Source organism: Aulonocara sp. 'chitande type north' Nkhata Bay, linkage group LG1, assembly GCF_057382095.1.
Source record: "Aulonocara sp. 'chitande type north' Nkhata Bay isolate Kocher_YH1m ecotype deep benthic linkage group LG1, A_spYH_male_GT1.1, whole genome shotgun sequence".
NCBI lineage: Eukaryota > Metazoa > Chordata > Actinopteri > Cichliformes > Cichlidae > Aulonocara > Aulonocara sp. 'chitande type north' Nkhata Bay.
Genome location: NC_141344.1, coordinates 19,148,035 through 19,169,534, shown reverse-complemented (window position 1 = coordinate 19,169,534; position 21,500 = coordinate 19,148,035). Strand labels below are relative to the sequence as shown.

At 38.6% G+C, this 21,500-nt stretch overlaps 1 protein-coding gene across 1 annotated transcript in view; it reads left to right on the top strand.

Annotated features, from left to right (window-relative positions):
• Positions 1–21,500, top strand: part of adam10a (ADAM metallopeptidase domain 10a) — a 40,002-nt gene that overhangs the window by 6,694 nt on the left and 11,808 nt on the right. Inside the window, exons 3-8 of the mRNA XM_086287120.1 lie at positions 7,206–7,324; positions 8,717–8,875; positions 12,890–12,987; positions 13,270–13,431; positions 17,122–17,214; positions 17,508–17,691. Coding sequence (XP_086143246.1) covers positions 7,206–7,324; positions 8,717–8,875; positions 12,890–12,987; positions 13,270–13,431; positions 17,122–17,214; positions 17,508–17,691 — 815 coding nt within the window. The remainder of the gene's footprint in view (positions 1–7,205; positions 7,325–8,716; positions 8,876–12,889; positions 12,988–13,269; positions 13,432–17,121; positions 17,215–17,507; positions 17,692–21,500) is intronic.

The following is a 21,500-nucleotide window of genomic DNA, read 5'->3' as shown; positions in this document are numbered from 1 at the left end:
GATAAGTGCAAGCTCTGTTGCCTAATGCCTTTATACATGACATATTGTGTATTTTGTGACTTGGTTATGCTGGTTCCCTGTTAAAACTAGAGCTGCAGCCAATATGAAATGTTTTTTCAGTGTTATCATACTGGCAGACATACAGTACATACCAAGGAATTGCAAAAGAGCTAAGAAGAATAGCTTTGTATAATTTGTAGTATAATTAGTATAATTTGATTTTCCTTTCTAACTCTTATTATCATCTTGGAGATGGGCGGTGATATTTGAGATCAGTGATGCTTGGTGATTGCCCGTCAAGATAAGACATGGCTTGTTTTCTTATTAAGTATGTACAGCTAATAAATTACTGTGGAAATTAATTTGCTCACCATGGTTTCAGTTTGTGTTGGTTGTGGCTGTATATACAGAGCTGAGCTGAGAGAGGGAGTTGTAGAAAGGTCAATGGAAAAATATCTCTTTATTATTTGGCTAAGATACTAGTTATAGTCCTTAAGATAAGACTCATTGCTCAAAGTTCAAACTCAGGTTTTTTCATGTTTCATTTTAACCTGAGAGATTCAGTTTTCATTTATATACATTATCCAAGGATGACCCTTCATCAAACCCATGTCATCTGAGTGCAGTGGTGCCACCCTTGTTTTGGAAACGGGCAACAACACAAATGTTCCCAGATTTGTATCAGCTGAATTTTTGCCATCTCCTGTAAAGGAACAACACTCTGCAACAAAAATGTGTAAGAATTACACATTTTCACATGAACTTGTGAAACGCAGTTAAAGCAGTCAATGCTGTTAATTCATTTTGCAGAAGGTACTTTTAGGTGTGTTTTCAAAAGGTTATTAAGAATTTAAACATTTGTTTTAAAAATGGCAATCGGACTCATACTACTTTAGTGTTTTTCTAATCAGAGTACTTTCTGTGACAGCCTCATTTACACATTCACGCAGGGCTTTAACATTTGCATTTTTAAGCGCTTTGTCTAAAATTCACATACTCACACTCCAGTGGATACATTGGGGCAACTTGGGTTTCAATATCTTGCCCAAGGACACTTTGACTTGTATGGTGAGTTCCCAGTTGGAATGTTTTTTGACAAATGCCCCCTCAACTTGGATTTTCCACCCAGAAAGCCCGTTGTTAGCAATCCAAATGGGGACACTGAACATAAAATGATAGGGAAACCGTTTATTTTTAATCTGTACTGCCACTGTTGTGTATTTGCGACTCACTAAATAAGGCATACACAGAGGAGTGAGCAGGCTCTAGCCACGAATGTGTTTTAAGTGCAAAGAAAATTTAAACAAAATGCTGTATTGCTAGTGATACCTGACTGGCTGAGCCTTGCTAAGAACTGAAACAAAACTTGTTTTTTCTTGCTTTTTCTGAAGCATACTAACTTGAAATCTGGGATGCAGTAGTAGACTGGAAGAACCAGGGATCTGGTCTACCTTGTTAGCCACAGGTTCCCTTCTTTTGGTCAAAATGTTCACAATGATAATAATTTGGAGCTTGTATTATTCCTAATCTACACGAATGAATTTCTAATTTAGCATGACATCCAATCATTTTAAATGTGTCCATGCAGTCCATGTCTTTGTGAGACAGGTATATTTACTGAATAAAGAGGCACTGTAAGACAAAACTGTGTAAATGCTCAACAAAACCAAAGACGAGCAACATTGATTGGTTTGTTTATTTATTCTAGCCCCGTCTATGTGAATACATTTATGAAACTAGACCCTGAATGATTTTTAAGATCAATACCAATATTTGGTGATTTTAAATTCCAATATATTGGCCAATATTTTTTTCAGGCACATGAAACAAGCATCTGTTTATTATGTGTAGTTATTTCTGAGTACTTGCTAAAATATTATGACAATACAGTTTATAATCTTGTTTTATTGTCACAGGTTATGGATTACTCATTTATGTTCTGTCTAAGTCTGTGCAGATCAGCTGGTTGTTGTGTTTGTGGGTTTGAAACACATGTTGCCAGTAGGGAAGATGCAAACTGTGCAACTCAAACATTCATGAATCAGCTGAAGCGTGTTCCTCCTGTCTCTTCTTTCCTTTTTAAAAAATATTTAAATTAGTTGCGGTTATAAACTCTGATTCTAGTATATTCGCTAATGTTTTTACTGACGTTTTGTGCAGTGATACTGTTTCATTCCTTATTATTATTATTATTATTATTATTATTATTATTATTATTATTATTATTATTTATTTTTTTTAATTCTTTATTTTTTCTTTTGTCCTTTCTTTCAGTTTTTTGGTATATTGATACCAGTGGCTTTTTACCCAGCTTTTGCGCTTTTTCCAGTTGTTGCTGAATCTTGCAGAACTTGTTAGCATTGCCTTATTGGGTTGGCCAGAAAATATGATCTCCTCTCAAAAAATTCAGCTTATAGGAAAGATTCTGCTCAATCATCTGCATCATTTGTGAATCATAAAAGCTCACTTGTAAGTAAAAGCCTTAGAATCTGCAGCAGTAGGAGCAGTAAATGGTCCACTGCTTACTCCACAAATACATAAGGCTGGGTGGTTCATGCTTGGGATCGACTGTATTCAGCATCCTAAATCCAGGATTTTTGACTGCGTAAGTGGATATCACTTCTTTAACCGTATGAGCTTTCCTTCAATTACTTCCCTGTCTTGTTATATAGGTTGCCACTGTAAAGTGAGGCAGCTTTTTATCTATGGCCCTGGAACTGAGATTGGTCTGAGGCTCCGAATTTAAGGAGACACACTGTTCGTATTCCACTGTGCGAAGGAGGCTTGTCATGCTTCCACTTTTAGTTTGAACTGAGTTTTTTACTTTACATGGCACAGTTGTCTGTTTGAGGTTATATTGAAGCATATGAGTAAAATTTGAGTGTTTTAAATGAAGAAGCTCACACTTGCAGGCTTATTTCATTTTTGTAGACTAGACATTTTGCACATTGTGCAAAAACGAAACTTAGTTTGAAAAGTCATGTAGCTCTACTGCCTGTTTTGGTGAGATAACCACTTTAACTCTCTGAGCATACTGCAGTTTCCAAAAACGGCTGCAGTATACCTGCTGTACATCAGTATGATTTATATTATGGAAGCATTAAGGAGCAAGAACTGCACAGATAATGCTGCCTACCTGTTACATTTGAGTTCTAAAAAGTTTCTTAGATTTTTCTTTGAAATAAGTGGACACTTAGTTATAAAGTGTCCAGTTTTCTGCAGTATCACATGGAGTGTAGAAACCTTTGTACATATTAAAACTGTGTGTCAGGTATTACTTGTACAAGATAATTTACTAGACATGTCTGACAGTTGCTAGTTATCATGCCAGTTAGAAATATCTAGATTTAACTAAGAGGTCTTGAGGCTTGATGTTCACATCGCATTGCATACTAGAACTTCTTTTCTTTTCTTCTCCTCATCCCTAATCAGTTAGAGCAGATGGCTGCTCCTCCCTGAGCTTGGTTCTGCTGAGGTTTCTTACTGTTAAAGGAGTTTTTCCTTCCCACTGTCGCCAAGTGCTTGCTCCTAGGGGTCATCTGATTGTTGGGGTTTTCTCTGTATTATTGTAGGGTCTTTATCTTCTAATATGCAGTGTATGGAGGCAACTGTTGTTGTGAGTTGGTGCTATATAAATAAAACTGAATTGAATTAACCTGTAGCAGAGATGAGGAGCTACAGAGATGTGGTAAAAAACAAAAAACAAAAAGTGAACTAATAATTGACCACTTTCTTTCAGTTTTTCAAAGCTGAGCAATAATATTAATAAAAGTAGCTGTACCACAGACTATAATACTATGCCACTTTACATTAAGCTTGTGTCTTATGTCCTGACTGAATTCATTTAGTGTGTGCAAATTAAGGCTAACACTCTCCCTTCTGTGAAAACTCAAGGCCAGGCTGTTTGGCACTGTAGAGGTTTGTTGTAACGAGAGAAAAGCGTTCTTCTGTATGCCCACTCGCATGAGTATTTGTGGCCAGATCAGGTGACAGAAGAAGGCAAGTCACAGGGTCTCTGTGTAGGGCTTCTTTACAAAGTGAAGTGCCATAGCAAGCATGTGCTAATGCAATGCTTGTGATTGTGATATAATTCACATTTCTTTGTAGTTTATAGCTTAATAATGAATTAATAAGACGCATAAGTGTTTTTTTTCCTTAATTATAAAAATATTTGACAAAAAACATTATTATTATTATTATTATTATTATTATTATTGAAGCAGTCAAACAATGCGGCTTATCCATTAATGAATGTTAAAGTTAAGGTTCATACCACATTTTACCACTTTAACCAGAATCTCTTAGGACTGCTTCCCAGTTATGTCTTGATTTCATCTCTTACTCTCCTCTCGTTGTCCTTGTTTCCCACTTTCTGCACTGATATTTAACAACTTCTGACCTGATTTGATTTCTTCCAATTAAGTAATTTGGGAATACTATGATTTTACGATGATTCATTGTGACCAAGCGACTTAATATTGTAAATAGAGCTCTATGTAGTGATAAGTAGGTATTGCCCCCTTTTTAGTTGGAATTTTCTCTGTAGAAATGTCTTGAGGGCACCCCATCTCTGTGTGCTTGGCCTGCTTACTTAGCAGTGGATGACTGTCAGATGCTTGATTCAGTATGTTCAGCAATTGGGATTTGTCTGAATAATTTAGCAGTGAGCTGCTGCTGTGAGACGAGTACCACTGGGTTTATCCTTGGATTCCTCTCTTCTTGTCTTGCGGCCCATGTTGATTTGTTGGTATTTTTTCTGGTCTCTTCTTTCTTTCTCTTTTTTGTCTAGGGCACTTTATAGTTTAGTGATTAGAAACACACTAAATGTGTTTGTTTTTCCACACATTGCAGGAGAGACATGCTTCCCACTAAACCTGCTAAGATAGCTAAATCACATATACAGGTGCAGTTAAGCTGCATTGTTCTGCAAAGCCCAAGCCAACTGTTCAAGTCTTACTTCTTCATTTACTGCTTTGTTTTCTCCCCTTTCTTCGGATTTCCTGCTTCTCTGTTCTCTGAACACACTAAGCTGCTTTACTGAGTTGCTGCGCTCTGAACCTTGACTCACATGGGTGTCAACGACTTGTGGCAGACATGATTGAGCCCCTGCAGTCTGTTGCTTCATGAACTTTGGGATGGAAATTCTGAATAGGAAAGCCTTTTAGATGCTTTTTAGTGTATTTCTATACACCTTTTTTGCTATTATTGCAATACAAAAGATGTAACCCACGATTCCTCTTTGCCAAGCTTCTCGATACACAGGAAACATTGCCAAAACTGTATTGTTCAACTGCTTCAGAAACAAGAGCAGCCACATCCTAAGTGTAGAACAGTTTTTTATAACAGAATAACCAGTGGTTTGTGACTTCAGTGGTACACCTGGCTGCTGTGGGGAAGTTGTCGCAGAGGTGTTAACTTCTAAGATGAGGAGGCAAATGTTGCAAAGAAGGCAGTTAGGTTTTAGACTTTATAAGGCTTCTTACCAACTAGTCATTCTCTTTTTGAACCCAACCACAGACAGTGTCTCAATCCCTGACGACTAACTCTAAATACATGACAGTGCAGGTTATATTTCTAAGTGAATAATTTGCTTTGGCTGTGACCGGAATTATGTTTATGAAGGCAGATTTATTGTTTTAGTGCCAGTATGAGTAATAAGCCAAGGAAACTATACTGTATCTGTTGCTATCTCTGTGTAACACTGCCGACTTCAAACAGCAGGTCATGTTGCAGCCATTGTCGTACAGGTTTAGCAGTTCTCTTATTTCATCGTCTCCTCTTCTGTGTCAAATATTTGATCCTTTTTCTTTCTCTTGGCTTCAGCTGAAATGCTCTTTGGGCAGAAAATCTGTAGACGAGGCCAGCTTGTGTTTGACTGCAAATCTACTTGATCCGTCTAGGTTATTATACATGTTTGTATCTATAAAAAGCATTCCTAATGACATAACAAAGTTTTTACCAAACTGAATACTAACCAAAAGCAAGGCTGTTTCATTCAGCATATCATTTGGTACAATGAACCAATACATGGAAAATAAACAGTAATAAAAAAGGGGTGTGAAATGAAAACTGGACTGGGAAAAACTGAATGCAGGTCAAAAAGTCATCCTGGGGAGGGAAATCCTGAACTGTCTGAGCCATGAATAATGCCTTGCTTTCTAACTCTGCCAGACACTCCCTGACACGTTGTACTGCTCAGAGCATTTATTTGCATTTTGTGTTTTCATTTTGTTTTGCTCTATGAATGTTTCCATGATTGTTGTGTAGAAATGTTACTGTAAGATCCTTAGTCTGAAACAAACCTGTATACTGGAACATCAAGAAAACTTCACAGCATACACTTTGTTCTCAGTAGTATTATGTCCTCTATGACCTGAGATTATCTTAGCTTTGGTTTGGAGACTAATGTGCAGCTGAGGGATTGAAGAACATGCACACATCCTGCCCGACTATGATTAATCTCATTACTATGCCTGCCTATAAGGGCAACTGTGGTATTTAAAATGAGTTTAAAAAAAAAAGAAAAAGGTGTGGAGTACTTTCAAAATCTGTTAAACAGCCTACTTTAGCTTAAAGATTTCCTGCTGTGAACAGCTTTTTGGCCTTACTGATGATTGTGTAAACACACCAAAGCCAAAAAGGTCTTGAGCCATTTAAGGTTAATACTGAGTCATGTGGAGGAATTTATAATTTGTCAGGAGATTTCTGATAAGGAGTTTGCATCTGAACTGCTCAAGCCTTAGAACCACTAACTTCTCAGAAGTGCCTCATGTGAGCGCCATGTGACGTTTGCCTTTTTGCCTTTTACATCATTCTCATCATTTCCACTGAAAGTGTTACATAAAACAGTGTCTGTGCACTTGCAAGGTTCATGTGGTTTTCCTTGTGACATAATTCGTCTGACTCACTGAGCTGCCTACTTGGTAACAACACTAGAACGGTGAACCTCTGTAAACATTAGTGAAGTAAATAAGGCTGCTTTCTCAGCTTCCTGTCGTAGATTTCCAGTGTTTGTGGTCCTTTATTCTAAAAATTTTCAGTAAGAGGATGACAAAAACACTGTCAACACTGTGAATTATGAGTGTCTGTCTGCAGGACTGTTGTCCACATGTAAATGTGGACAACAGTCAGAGGAATGTACAAAGTTTGAATGTGGTGTTAGACATTTAATGTAATTGGACATTGTTTCCTATTCTTCTTTTCAGACATTTTAACTTGCGGATGAAGAGGGATTCAAAGCTGTTTTCTCCAGATCTTGTCATTGAGGTGTCAGGGGAGGAGAACCCGATTGATACATCACATATTTATAGTGGAGAACTGTATGGTAAGTCTTGAGTCGCGTGTGTGTGTGTGTGTGTGTGTGTGTGTGTGTGTGTGTGTGTGTGTGTGTGTGTGTGTGTGTGTGTGTGTGTGTGTGTGTGTGTGTGTGTGTGTGTCTTTTAAAGGTAGTGTATCTGATTTGTAGCATTGTTATTTTTCAATTCAAAGCCTATTTGTATTACCTTTTGGGTGACTTCTCAATTGATGAAACGTTGTTAAATGTGCAGAGTAAACAACAAATCACAAGCCAAATCTCACAAGACTTATTTTTAGCTTCTTTTTTTTCCCAGTTCTTTCTGCTGCTCTTATTTCCCTCCCTTCCTGGACATCTTCCTGCTGCCTGTTTCCAGTAGAGTTCAAATGAACAGGAGGAAAAACAAGGGTGTTTGTTTTTTAGTGATTGGTCTGCATCAAACAAACAGATGGGGAGGAGAGGTGTATACTCCTTGAATATTTTCTGAGCTGATAAGAAGTCAGCTTCTTTAAACCACTGAGTAACATTTTAAAGTTATTCATGATGCATAACTAATCCACACATGTAACAAAGCAGGAAAAGCACAGCGTGAATAAAGTTGTTTTCACACCGGTGCTCTGTAATTACCTTAAATCAAACCTTTTTTTTTTTTTTTGGCACTGTTGTGCAGTTCGTTTGTGCATGGCAGCTGCACTGGGGAGCAGTCCAAAACCCACTGTAGCCAGATCCTTTGGAGGAGGTGATCTTGATCTGAACAGAAGGAGAAATAAAGGAATAAGATGCAAAATCCTCATTTCAAAGCAAAACAGGAAATGACTAAATGAGAAAATATTGATGTGAACTGTGACGCTTAAGAAGACGTCAGACTAGGGAACAGTGGAACTAATAAACTAATACAGAAATGAGTCAGAGGGAGGAACAGGCAGTGAAGTAAAACTAACATTCATAAAAATCAAAACTTTAATCAAACGGATCACAAAACTGAAATTCATAACATGAAAAACCCATAAAACAAAAACGGCGATCAAAGACTTAAAGTCGGAATCCAAAAGTGAAAAAAAAAAACAAGCAAAGAAAAAATCCCTGACAAAAAAGCAAACCTCATACTCTAGAAGCAGTACAACAGACAAAACCGTAAAACAGAAACCTATATAAGCCAAGCCTTCTTCATCTATCATCATCATCATCATTTTTATTCCTCATATTGATCGCCATCTCTCTCTCTCCTCTTCTCGCTTGTGTTTTCAGGTTTTCATGTGTTTTTTGTTTGTTTGTTTGTTTGTTTTTAACAGTTTTGGTTCGAGTGGTTGTTTGTTTGTCCACTTTGGCATGTTAGTCTTTTTTTCAATTTACTTGCAACTTTAGGCTACACAAAAAAATGACTTGTCTTCATCTGCTGACCCTCCTCCTCTTATGTTTCAGGAGAAAAGGGCACACTGACACATGGCTCTTTGGTTGATGGGCGATTTGAGGGCTTCATTAAAACCCAACAAGGAACATACTATGTTGAACCTTCAGAAAGATACCTACAGGACAGGAGTGTGCCCTTCCACTCTGTCATTTATCACGAAGATGACATCAGTAAGTAGGCACTATATTTACATTTGTGTTCTGATGTTTAGTATAGTGACCAATACATGAAGCTTGTTGGACAAGTGGTATTTTTTTACAAAGTCTGAAACATTTCTTTATAGAAAAGCTTTCTTTTTATACCCCTGGCAAATGTCATTAACTTGGTGAAGAATTGTTAAATACACAAAGGAAAATTCTGTTATATTTTTTAAATAACAAAGTGAAATTTGAATTTTTTTTATTTTATTTTTTATTCAGTTGCAACAGAAGTTGTTGAATCAGCGTGCCAGACAAACGCTTGGGGCCTAGACCATTGGGGGCTCTCTAAAGAGTAACGAGCTTATCTTCCTCCTCCATAATCTTAACTGGGAAATTGCATAAATGAGCCCATTTTTGTAGCACACCAGCTGTTTTGAAATGTGAGACTGTCTTGCCTGCTGATAATACATTTAAATAATTGACATTTGATCAGAATATGTACAGCTGTGATTGATATCTATGCTGTCCAAATAACATTGTTATTATACATTGAGACTAAATTGGTACTTGAACGTCATATTTAATAGTTTAGTTTATGATCTTAAAACTGAGTGAAGGACAGAGTAGTAGTGGTAGTAATAGGATATTGTTCAGCATCCTGAGTCATGGACAGGGTGTTCGGTATCTATTGAAAACTGGATCGGAGAATGTAAATGGCTTACATTCACTGCTTTTGTCAGACTACAGAGCTATAGAACCAGGACACTGCAAGTTTCTCAGTGTTTTCGATGAAGATGAGCAAATCTGAAATTATTTAGAGGTTGACTTCAACCAAGCTGAAAAAACATGTGCACAGTGCGTGAGTCAAAATGCAATTCAGTAACTTGAGACTTACAAATTTAGTATGAAGGCTCTTTCATATGGGAACAGGCATGCAGTGCGCTAACTGTAAGGTTAAGTTCCGGTCCAAAAGCTCTGTGTTGAGTTGGCTGCTACACTCACGGTCTTCGTGTGTACTAAATGACATTCTGCATTTCTACTGGTCGCACAAATGTATGCAAGTGCTCCCTGACCGGGGGTGCATTTAGCAGCATGGCAGGGAATCTGATATGAACCCTGTGGTGGCTTTAGACTAGCACACAAACACACGTCTAAACACATACACTGGTATATAATCTGAATCTGCTGAAGGAAATTTAGGAAATATGGATTTAGAGTCTCAGACTGTGCCTAATGATTTGTTGAATTCATGTTCTAACAGCAGGAGCATGAAATTCTGTCACTAATGAGATAGAAGATGCATATTGGAAAAATTAAACCAACAAATGGTACAATATAAAAGTTCAGCAAGTGCACTTATTTAAAAAACAAAAAAATAATAGCTGTTATCCCCGTCAGGGCCGTCTCCTTAGCGAGAAACCACTTAAAACATTGCAAGAGCCTTCCCTGGAAATCTCTGACCGCCTCAGGTTTGCATTTGAGACATGTGATACATCTCTGCCATTTTTAGCACAGCAAAGGTAGATAAGCAGGCAGACAATAGCATGTACCAAAGGTTAGGTTTACAGTCAGTTTCCCAGGGCATTACAGTAGAGCTCAGTATTTATCGTGTGACCCTGGGGCTCTAATTCAAAGCTCACAGCTTCTGTGAATGTCATAGTAAGAGAGGAAGTTGCTCCTTGTTGCACTTCTCCCCTGATGTGCCACTTTTCTCCCGCTGAAAACTGTTTGTGGTCTTTGGACCAAAGCTGGAGACCTAGCTTTCCTCATTGTTCATCCTGAACATGAAGTTTAGGTCAGTTTGACAAAGAAGTTGATGTTTGCTTTCAGCACGAGTTTGTGGTCAATGGTGAAATTCAGTGGTAAGAGAAGTGCTGGGAACTATGTAAGAAAACTACCCTCGGTGGGATAACTGCCACACTTTAATGAAGTGCTAACTTTACTCTTTATGAGGGTAATCAAAGAAAAGGTTTTGTCACAGTTTCCACAGTGGAGTTTATGACTTCTTAAATTTCCTAAGAAACATCAAGTGGAACTGAAATTGTTTATGTAGTGCTTTCATTAATTCATCCTTCTTCCCTTAGTGTTGCAACTATAATCAACTCTTATTTGCCCTTTTAAATTTTCTACTTCCCTACTCATCATTGTTAATCAAGACTGAAGTAGCACATCAACTTGTGTGGAAGTGTGTTTTTCATTAAAACACTTCTGCTGCATGTAGTCTCTGCTAACATCTGCACTGGGTTGTAAAGATAAAACAAGATGTTGTTTCTGGCTGTGTACCGTGATTTTTAAAACTCAAATATGTATTTATCAGACATATTTTTAAAACTTCTCTGAACAATTTTTAGGTAGTCGGAATGTATCCCCCTTGTTTTGAGATAATTAGGTGACATTTTTACGAACCTTGAAGGTCTAATGTCACGAGGAGGCATCTGTCTGCCCAGTTGCCCTTGTCTGTCTGCCCACAATTCATAGGAATTGCTGCTCTTCCTATAGATTTGTACAGAATTTAAGCAAACTTATAAACAGTGATCAGCTAATCGATCTTCACCAAGGCTTTGCTTTAGATGAGGGTCATATTTGTCACCTTACAAGGAATTTTTCATTTTCCCAAGAATTCCTGCTGCTTGCACAGTGTCAGTCATGTTTTAGTGAAAGCTGCACACAGTGATCACCCAGTGAGACTTTATCAGGACTGTGCTCAAGCTCAAGGTCACACATGTTGTTTTATGGGCAATAACCTGTGAATTGTGATGGCTCTTGTGCTGTCTCATTGATGTTGTGGTTTTCAGAGGACTGTGAACCGTACGTGGATAGTACCCAGCAGTAAAACTGCTCACAACTAACTGGGGGATTTTTTGTGTGAAGTTTCTGTACAGTTTTTTATTCAGGTATCAGTGAAATGGGTGGAGAAGGCTGATTCTTTTTATTTATTTATTTTTTTAAGACTCAGAGGAGCCTTTGCTTCTGATTTGGCCTTTCTCTTAAGCTTTTTACCTCTGTCCAAACTGCAAAAGCCTTTTGATTAGCAGTTGAATGAGACACCATTCACTGTGAGGACAAAGACGACTTTCTTTGAAAAAAATTCAAAAGCACATTGCACACAGTGTATTTGGTCGTTTCAGTGAGTTAAAAGAGGAGACGACGGACCTGTTTTCATTTAGGAAACATGTTTCTGAAGTCAGTGTTATTGTTTATGACACCATTATCTGTTATGGTGTCAATAGTAATATGCAGAAACATTGAAATCCAACATTCACAAGGCTTCACTCAGTGTTGAACTCTGGATCTGCTTGTAGTCTTAGCGAAGCGTAGTGTATTTTGTTCATATGAAAACAGAGACTTTCAATTTTTAGATATGATCAGTGGAGCCCGTGATTGTAAATATGCAAGAATTTCTTTTCCATTGCTGTAACATGATTAGTTTGTTTGAATTTTGTATTGAACTTGAGCAGGCCCTAATTTCCTTACAGTGGTGGTCTATTGGTTTTGCTTAACACCTGGGCAGTACGTGGAACAGTGGTCAGGCCTGTTGCCTCACAGCAAGACAATCCTGGGTTTGCTTCCCACTTGGCCTTTCTCTGTGAAGTTTGCATGTTCTCCCCGTGTTTGGGTGGCTTGTAGTGACACAAATTGGTTCTCTTCAAGTTTTCTCCATGTGAAAACAAACCAAACCAGGGGGAAAGGCGGCAAGTTTACAAACTCATCAACTGATTCAAAACAGAGTAAACAAACTATTGGTGTGAAAGAGCCCACAGATTACAAAGCAATTTAAAATGAAACCAAATGTTCCTGCAAACTCTGTCAGTCTCTGCTTTATTTTGTGGCTTTTGAGCCAGGTCATAACAATTTTTTTTTTGCCTTGATTTTGTTAATAAATGAGAAAAGAGGCCTAGTTGCACAGATTTTTAACTAGTGGAGTCAGGGCCTTTCTCTTCTTGTACTGAATGTTAAAATAAAGATATAAATGACTGATGAAGATAACTGAATGGATATGGTGAAAGGCACTCAAGAAAATGTTTCTCTCCTTCTGTCTGACAGATTACCCTCATAAGTATGGTTCAGAGGGTGGCTGCGCAGACCACTCTGTGTTTGAGAGGATGAAGAAGTACCAGGCATCAGCAGAAGAGCCAGCCAGAGTAAGTGTTATTAAGAACAAGAGAACAAGAACAGATAAACACAGGCAGACAAGACTCGTGATATTACATGAGCTTATTTCCACCTTACCTTACACTGTTAGTTAACAGCAAGGTGGAAGTGTTTGACCTTACTTAAAATGGCAATATAAACTTTTTAGCCCAGGGAAATTTTTAGGGGATAAAAATGTTGGATTGTTTTCAAAACCGGAAATGTGCTTATTTCCCCAAACGCCATTGAACTATGCTATCGATAACAAGCATAACGTAACGTTTTCTGTCCAGGATGTGACACGAATGTTGGAAGATGAGGAATCTAAAGATACTCCTGTCATTTTGAGAAAGAAGAGGGCGACGGGTAAAGAAAAAAACACTTGTCAGCTCTACATCCAGACTGACCATTTCTTCTTCAAACGCTACGGCTCAAAAGAGGCTGTCCTTGCTCAGGTATGAGGAAATGCAGTATGTGAAATCTTTGTTTTCTTTTCTTTCTTTTTTTATTTGAAAAAGCCTGTTTTGCTTATTTGCTGATTAGCATTAGCTCACACCCCTTCCCTTGTTTTAGCTGCTGCCTCCCAGTGACTTCATGCTGGATTACCAAATCAAAACATTTCTGTGGAGTCGGATTTTTGGGCTAACTTGCTGCTGCTACATCCTGACATCAGATTTTAATTTCCTAATTCGTAACTTATACTTTTAATAAGTTTAGCTGGACAGAAGTTCGTAAGGCAAGGCAAGGCAAGGCAAATTTATTTGTATAGCACAATTCAACAACAAGGTGATTCAAAGTGCTTTACAGAGACATTAGAAACAAAAACAAATAAAAAGCATGATTTAAAATTGATTAAAACAAGCAAACAAACAAACTAACTAAACACACACATTTCACACCTGTTCGCGCGATCTGAACCCTTATCGTAAGGGGAGCTACCAGTCCTTCTGTGGACGAGCTACTTTCTATTTTAAATTCCCTGAATTTAAAATACTCTCTAGACCCAGTCTAGACCCAGCTGGGGAGCTACCCAGAGCTCTAAACCCACTTAACAAACAAACAAACAAACAAACAAAACAGTATATAAAATCAAAACAGATAAAATCAGAACAGTAGATAAAATCAGTAGTTAATGTAAGTTTTGAAATTTAAGCTTAACAAACAAACAAAACAGTATATAAAATCAAAACAGATAAAATCAGAAATAGATAAGATCAGTAGTTAGTGTAAGTTTTGAAATTTAAGCTTAAAAGTGTGGATTTGGTGCTTTATTCAAATGCAGCTGAGAATAGGTGAGTCTTCAACCTGGATTTAAATAAAGTGAGTGTTTCAGCTGATCTGAGGCTTTCTGGGAGTTTGTTCCAGATATAAGGAGCATAAAAGCTGAATGCAGCTTCTCCGTGTCTGGTTCTGACTCTGGGAACTGATAAAAGACCGGATCCAGATGACCTGAGGGATCTGGAAGGTTCATACTGGGTCAGGAGGTCATTGATGTATTTTGGTCCTAAACCATTCAGAGCTTTATAGACCAGCATCAGAACTTTAAAGTCTATGCTCTGACGGACAGGCAGCCAGTGTAAAGACCTCAGAGCTGGACTGATGTGGTCCACTTTTTTGGTCTTAGTGAGGACTCGAGCAGCAGAGTTCTGAATGAGCTGTAGTTGTCTGACTGATTTTTTTTGGTAGACCTGTAAAGATGCTGTTACAGTAATCAAGCCTACTAAAGATGAATGCATGGACTAGTTTTTCCAGGTCCTGTTGAGACATCAGATCTTTTATCCTTGAAATATTCTTGAGGTGATAGTAAGCTGACTTTGTTATTGTCTTAATGTGTTTTTCTAAGTTTAGGTCTGCATCCATCACTACACCCAAATTTCTCGCCTGGTTTGTGGTTTTTAGATGTATAGATTGAAGTTCTCTGGTGACCTGTAATCGTTTTCCTTTGGCGCCAAAGACTATTACTTTAGTTTTGTTTTTGTTTAGTTGGAGAAAATTGTGGCACAACCAGTCATTAATTTCCTCAATGCATTTACCAAGAGCCTGTACAGGGCCTCGGTCTCCTGGTGACATTGTGATATATATTTGTGTGTCATCTGCATAGCTGTGATAGTTTATTTTGTTGTTCTTTATAATCTGTGCCAGTGGGAGCATGTAAATGTTAAACAGAGGGGGTCCCAAGATCGAACCTTGGGGAACTCCACATGTGATACTTGTCTGCTCGGATGTGAAGTTACCTATTGATACAAAGTATTTCCTGTTTTCTAAGTATGTTTTGAACCAGTTTAGTACAGTTCCTGAAAGACCTGCCCAGTTCTCCAGTCGTTTGAGTAATATGTTGTGGTCAACTGTATCAAATGCTGCACTGAGATCCAGTAAAACTAGGACTGACATTTTTCCACTGTCTGTGTTCAGACATTTGTCATTAAAGACTTTGGTCAGAGCGGTTTCAGTGCTGTGGTTCTGTCTAAAACCTGACTGGAAGGCATCATAGCAATTATTCTGTTTTAAGAAGTAATTGAGCTGTTGAGAAACTGCTTTTTCAATGATCTTACTTAAAAATGGGAGATTTGAGATCGGCCTGTAGTTTTTCATTTGTGTCTTGTCAAGATTGTCCTTTTTCAGTATAGGTTTGATTACAGCAGTTTTTAGTGGTTCTGGAAACACACCTGACATTAAGGAAAAGTTGACGATCTGTAACAGGTCTGACTCTAAAGTAGGGCTGGGTATCGTCACTGATTTCTAGAAGCGATTCAATTCCGATTCACAAGGTCCCGAATCGATTCGATCCACGATTCGATTTAATTCGATTCGATTCGATTTAAATCTGGGAAATTTTGACAGTCAGAAATATTATAATTCAAATCAGTACATTTACATATTTTTGTATCAATAAAAAGGAAGCTGACACACGCAAGACTTTATCAAAGGTGTGAGCATCACAGCAGATGCCTTTGTGTCAAAGTAGCTGAAGATAAAACACAGAAAAACATGAAGGTGATTTTCCTGGCCTGGGATTTTATAAAAATATTCTGCAGTACATCAAAAACGAAAGAAAACCATTAATCAACATATGAACATTACCTCTGAAGTTACAGCGGTTTTATTAGAGACACGGTTAAGCGTTTTGCATTTTGAATAATTTTAAAAAGTTTAAATTTGTTCAGTATTGAACAGCAGAAATGAGGTTTTCTTTTCGGAAGAATGTAAAAGGGAAAAAAACAGCGGCTGACAGCGCTGTAAACAACAGTAGACTTGTGCGTAACAAGCAAGCGAATAATGAAGAAAGGGAAACTGTTCTTGAAGTAGAGAGAGAGAGAGAGAGAGAGAGAGAGAGAGAGCTGTGCATCGCGGTGGAAGCAAAACAGTAAAAGTCAGAGTGAATTCATGACGATTTTATGTGAATCGTTTGGATCTTCTTTTGCTGCTGGTTCGGTCAATATTGTTTGGAGAGAGATCAAACTAACAGCTTTAGAATCGGCGCAAAAAGGGCGTGAACACAAAGCGTGGACCCGCCGAAACATCAGGATCAGCGAGCTGTCGGCTTTCAGCCCCGACCGTGAGAAAGGCGACATCTAACTGATTCTGATCCGCGGGTCGCACCGTGTGTTTAAGTCTATGTGCAGAATCCGTGTACCTGCTCTCATTTACTGTCTTAACTGTTTGGTGGTTCTTGAAATTTTGTGAGATGTCACCAAAGATTCTGGCATTTCAAGCAAAATAAATTTATATTAAAAAAATCGATTCAGGATTTAAATGAATCGATTTTACGTTATCCAAGCCAGAATCGATTTTAATCGATGAATTGATTATAAAAACCCGCCCCTACTCTAAAGTCTTTGAGACCTTTTTTTCGTAATCCTTAATCCATTCATTCTTAATGTTTTAGCTTTTTTCATAGCTGACCACAAAGTCAAACTTGGCATCTAACATTCATAGGCTGAAAACAAATGCCTACTTATGTGGTGTAGGCATTATTCTAGTAGCTGGGAATTTAGCCAGTAACCTGTAGCAGAGATGAGGAGCTGCAGAGATTTGGTAATCTTATTTTTATTTTTATTTTTTTTAATTTTAAACCTAATAATTCACTGCTTTTTTCATTGTTGTACCTGTGTTACTCCTAATCTAAAATCTTGCACTCCCTGCAGATCTCCAGCCACGTAAAGGCTATTGACACCATTTACCAGGGCACGGACTTCCAGGGCATACGTAACATCAGCTTCATGGTGAAAAGAGTCAGGGTGAGTTTCATCTTGACATTTAGGGTCTCAAACTTCAGGCCAGCCACCATTTATAGTCCTAAATTACATAAAGTGTTACATTATTATGTTTGTTTACCATTATTTAATATGCTAGAATTTTTCATCTATACCAGACCTCATTTATCATTATTAATAACAACTAAATCAACCTGCTGATATTAAAAGTGGAAGTGATCTGTCTACTTGCCCGGGATCATTCTAAACTAATCTGCTTCATTGGGGTAGTTTTGTTTTCCTACTTTTCCTTTTGATTGTTTAACTCTTTCTCACAGATCAATACCACAGTTGAAGAAAAGGACCCCAGCAATCCTTTTCGCTTTGCCAACATCGGAGTGGAGAAGTTTTTGGAGCTCAACTCTGAACAGAACCACGATCAGTACTGCCTGGCCTACGTCTTTACTGACAGGGACTTTGATGATGGCGTGCTTGGCTTGGCGTGGGTTGGGGCTCCCTCAGGTTGGTACCAGACACACACACCGAGCTCTGGTAGTGACTCCCTGCGTTGCTCAGAAGCATTTAAAGTGTTTGGGTGTTTTGTAACACACCTTCACATTACTTCTATAATCATATTTGCTATCAAGCCAGTTATCCATACTACACATTATAATTTTTTTTATTAGTCTGATCATTTTATTTTTTAAGATCACTTTGGTTCAAGAAACCAGATCTCAGTTTTAGTAGTTTGAATAGTGCTACCGCATCAGCCATAAAAAGGCTGACGGGGTATTGCTGTCACCCTGCTTGGCGGGCGGGCAACCAGGCGGGGAGACAAGGACACCCAAGTTTGTGAATGCGGTAACTTGAGAATGAAGAGATGTAGGAGTTTCAAACTGATACCATATGTGCATCGACTAAAAATCTTGGAAAAGTTATAATCTCACAGATTTCAGCTGTTAGGTCAGAGGTCAAGTTTTCAGAAAATTTTGTGAAATCAGGAATGAAGGGACATAGGATTTTGAAATTTATACTGTAGGTGCATCTGCTATGAGGCTGATAGGTACCACTGGACACTGCCAGTATTTCTTTTTTTCCTGTGGTGATCAGAGGACCCAGAGTTTGTTTATATTCTGGCAATGCTTTGAGACCACAAGAATCTGCACAGGTGGCCATTTGTATTAAGAAATATTCTAATTTCTTTATATTTATGTATGTGAGAAAAACTGTTGTCCTTGAAGTGCAAAGTATGCCAGCAGCCTCTCTTTCCTGTTGGATTTCATGCTGTGGTCTTCCCACAGATTGCTCATATAGACTGGCTTTTCCCTCACATTTGTAATTGATTGTTGTGTTTGGTGCTTCTTTCCTCTCCTTTTGAATTAGCTTGGATACCATTTCAACATGAAGTATACCGCTACAAACCCAGACGATCAATCCTGGCGTATTAGCAAAACTGTAAGCTGAAAGAATTGATTGAATAAAAGACATGGAGAATAGATTGGTTGCAGTGAGCTTTGTGGTGATTGATTGAACAAAGGAAGTCTAAAAAAGGCTTTCAGGCCCACTGGTGAAGCACAGCTAATGTGTGAGTTCATGTGACTAGTTGTCATGGGTGGCTTCAGTGCAGGGTTTACACAATTGCACAGGTAAAGAGTGCGATGTGTAGTAAAATGTGCACTCAGTCTCATGGTCACTTTACACAGAATGGACACGTTATTGCTTGACGTGGTCTCATGTTTCTATGTAGCTGGAAGTGGTCTCCTAAACTCTGAATTTCTGGATATTGGGAATTGCAGCACGACTGGGAGAGTGCTTCTTGTTAAGCGTGATACCCAATATATCCAAAACCAATTTTTATTTTAGATAATTTAACAGACAAATAAAGCAAAGAAACTTCAGGGGTTTAGATGTATTCAGGGTCTTAGACTTACAGACGATTCATCCTGTTTCAGATTATTGTTCTCCCCTTTTAAAACATTTAAAACAAGTTCCTTAATTTATTGGACAACCCTTATAAGACTTTATTGTTTATTGGTTAAACCGGTATACAAATAAAACATTCTCCATCTGTTAATTACTGTAGTTTATGGTTCACTGATTTTCATGACTTCTTTTCGATTAACTGTGGAGCCAGTTACGCTTGCTGAAACTACCAGCATCTCCATGCCCTGCTACTGTGTGTCTGTATGTATGTGTGTATTTTGTTGTCCATATTGAACCAGAGGGGTGTACAATGGGTTAGTGAGCTAAAAGTAAGGTTTTGTCACCCGCACAGGTGGCTAAGTCACTGTTATGTGGTAACTGTTGCTGAACACACAACCTGCTTTTGAGCAGGTTAGATTCACTGTTTTTGTTTTTTTGTTTTTTTTTTTTCATCATTGTTTTTATTGCAGATTTTCCTTTAACACGACAGTGTCTCGACAGTAGACACAGAACAACAAAACAGTACAAACACAAAACGTACACAACAGCTCTTAAATAAGGCATAATACAAGATACAAAATACAAAATATAACATACAAGAGGTGGTGAGTCAGTCTTACAGCGCCCGGGTGGTGATCACGTGTGTAGTAGTCCTTTGAATAAGATAGCGGAAAGGTCCGGTCCAATATAGTCCAAAAAGGGGTGCCACATCCCATAGAACTGACCCACACTGTGGTGTATAACGTGTGTGAGGTATTCCAGAGGAATCAGTTCAAAAACTATTTTGCGCCAGCCACAGACAGTGGGAGTCCTATCGTTGATCCATTGTAAGAGGATATTTTTCCTGGCTGCAAATGTTAAGAGTGTTATACAATCTTTTGTTGGCCGCCGCTTTTAGGCGGTCACTTGGAAGACCTAGAATCAGGGACAAAGGGTCCATCTCTATATCAACGTGGAAGATTTTCCCCAGTTCACCTGTAATGTCAGCCCAGTATTCTTGAAGCTTATAACAGGACCAAAAACAGTGAGTTAAAGTCCCTACATCAGTTTTGCACTTAAGACACACAGGGGAAAGAGAGCGGCTGAAGAGGTGTCTGCGGTGAGGGGATACGTGTAATCTGTGTAAAATCTTAAATTGGATTGCTCTTGTCCGAGTACAAATTGAAATCCTTTTTGCGAGAGACCAAACGGTATCCCACTTATCTTCATCTATGGTTACCGACAGTTCCCTCTCCCACACACCTCTAATCCCCTGCGCATCAGTGGTAGTCAAAGCATTAAGCACATGGTAAAATGAACTCAGAGACACCGTCAGCTGTTGCCCAAACAAAACCCTCTCAACATCAGATACTTCAGGGTGCTCAGCAAGGGTTGTATTGTGAGTGATATAGTGTCGTATTTGCAAAAAACGAAAGAAATCCTGTCTAGGCAAGCCGTAACTGTTGGTAAGCTGTTCAAACGACATGAGTTCACCACCCGAGAAAAGGTCACCAAGAGACTTAATATTCTTATCAGACCATCGTTGAAAGCCGGGGTCCAAAGAACCCGGAGGAAAAGCAGGGTTATTCATTATAGGGGTAAAGGTTGATGTTATTCTCGATCTTCCCTCAAGACGGCGGACAATTCGCCACGCTTTTAGGGTGTTGATTGTTACAGGATTTGTACAAAGGGCCTTAATTCCGTTAAAATCATTACAAAATAATAGATCGCTCAGTTTGCATTGTGACAGAGCTGTCTCAATATCCGACCAGATTGAGGTTTTACCCCTAACCCAGTCGCTCACAAATCTTAAATGGGCAGAAAGCTGATACAATCTAATATTAGGTAGATCCAAGCCGCCCCTGGAGCTTGGCAGATGCAACACTGCCATCTTGAGTCTGGGTCTGCGCTTGTTCCAGATGAAAGAGGTGAGCCAACCATTTATGTCCTTCAGTACTCTCTTAGAGAACAAGACGGGGATCATTTGGATAGGATACAATAGCCTGGGCAGCACATTCATTTTGATCAGGGCAATGCGTCCTAGCCAGGAGACAGGAAGTGACGCCCACCGCTCTAGGTCCTGTTTGAGTTTGCCAAATAAGGGTGTGAAGTTGGCTTTGTACAATTGGTCGAGAGACGGGGTAATAAAGATCCCCAAATACACAAATCCATTAGGAGACCATTTAAAAGGAAAGGAAGGAACAGTAGCCGGCATTGTGAAAAGAGTACCGAGAGGCATGGCCTCTGACTTAGCCAAATTGATTCTATAGCCAGAGAAATGGCTAAACCTGTCAATCACCTCAATGAGACTGGGTACGGATGTTACAGGGTTAGTCAAAAGAATCAAGATGTCGTCCGCGTATAAGGTTATTTTATGACACAGCTGTCCAATCTCTAAACTACGTATTGTGGGCGTCTTATGGCCTCAG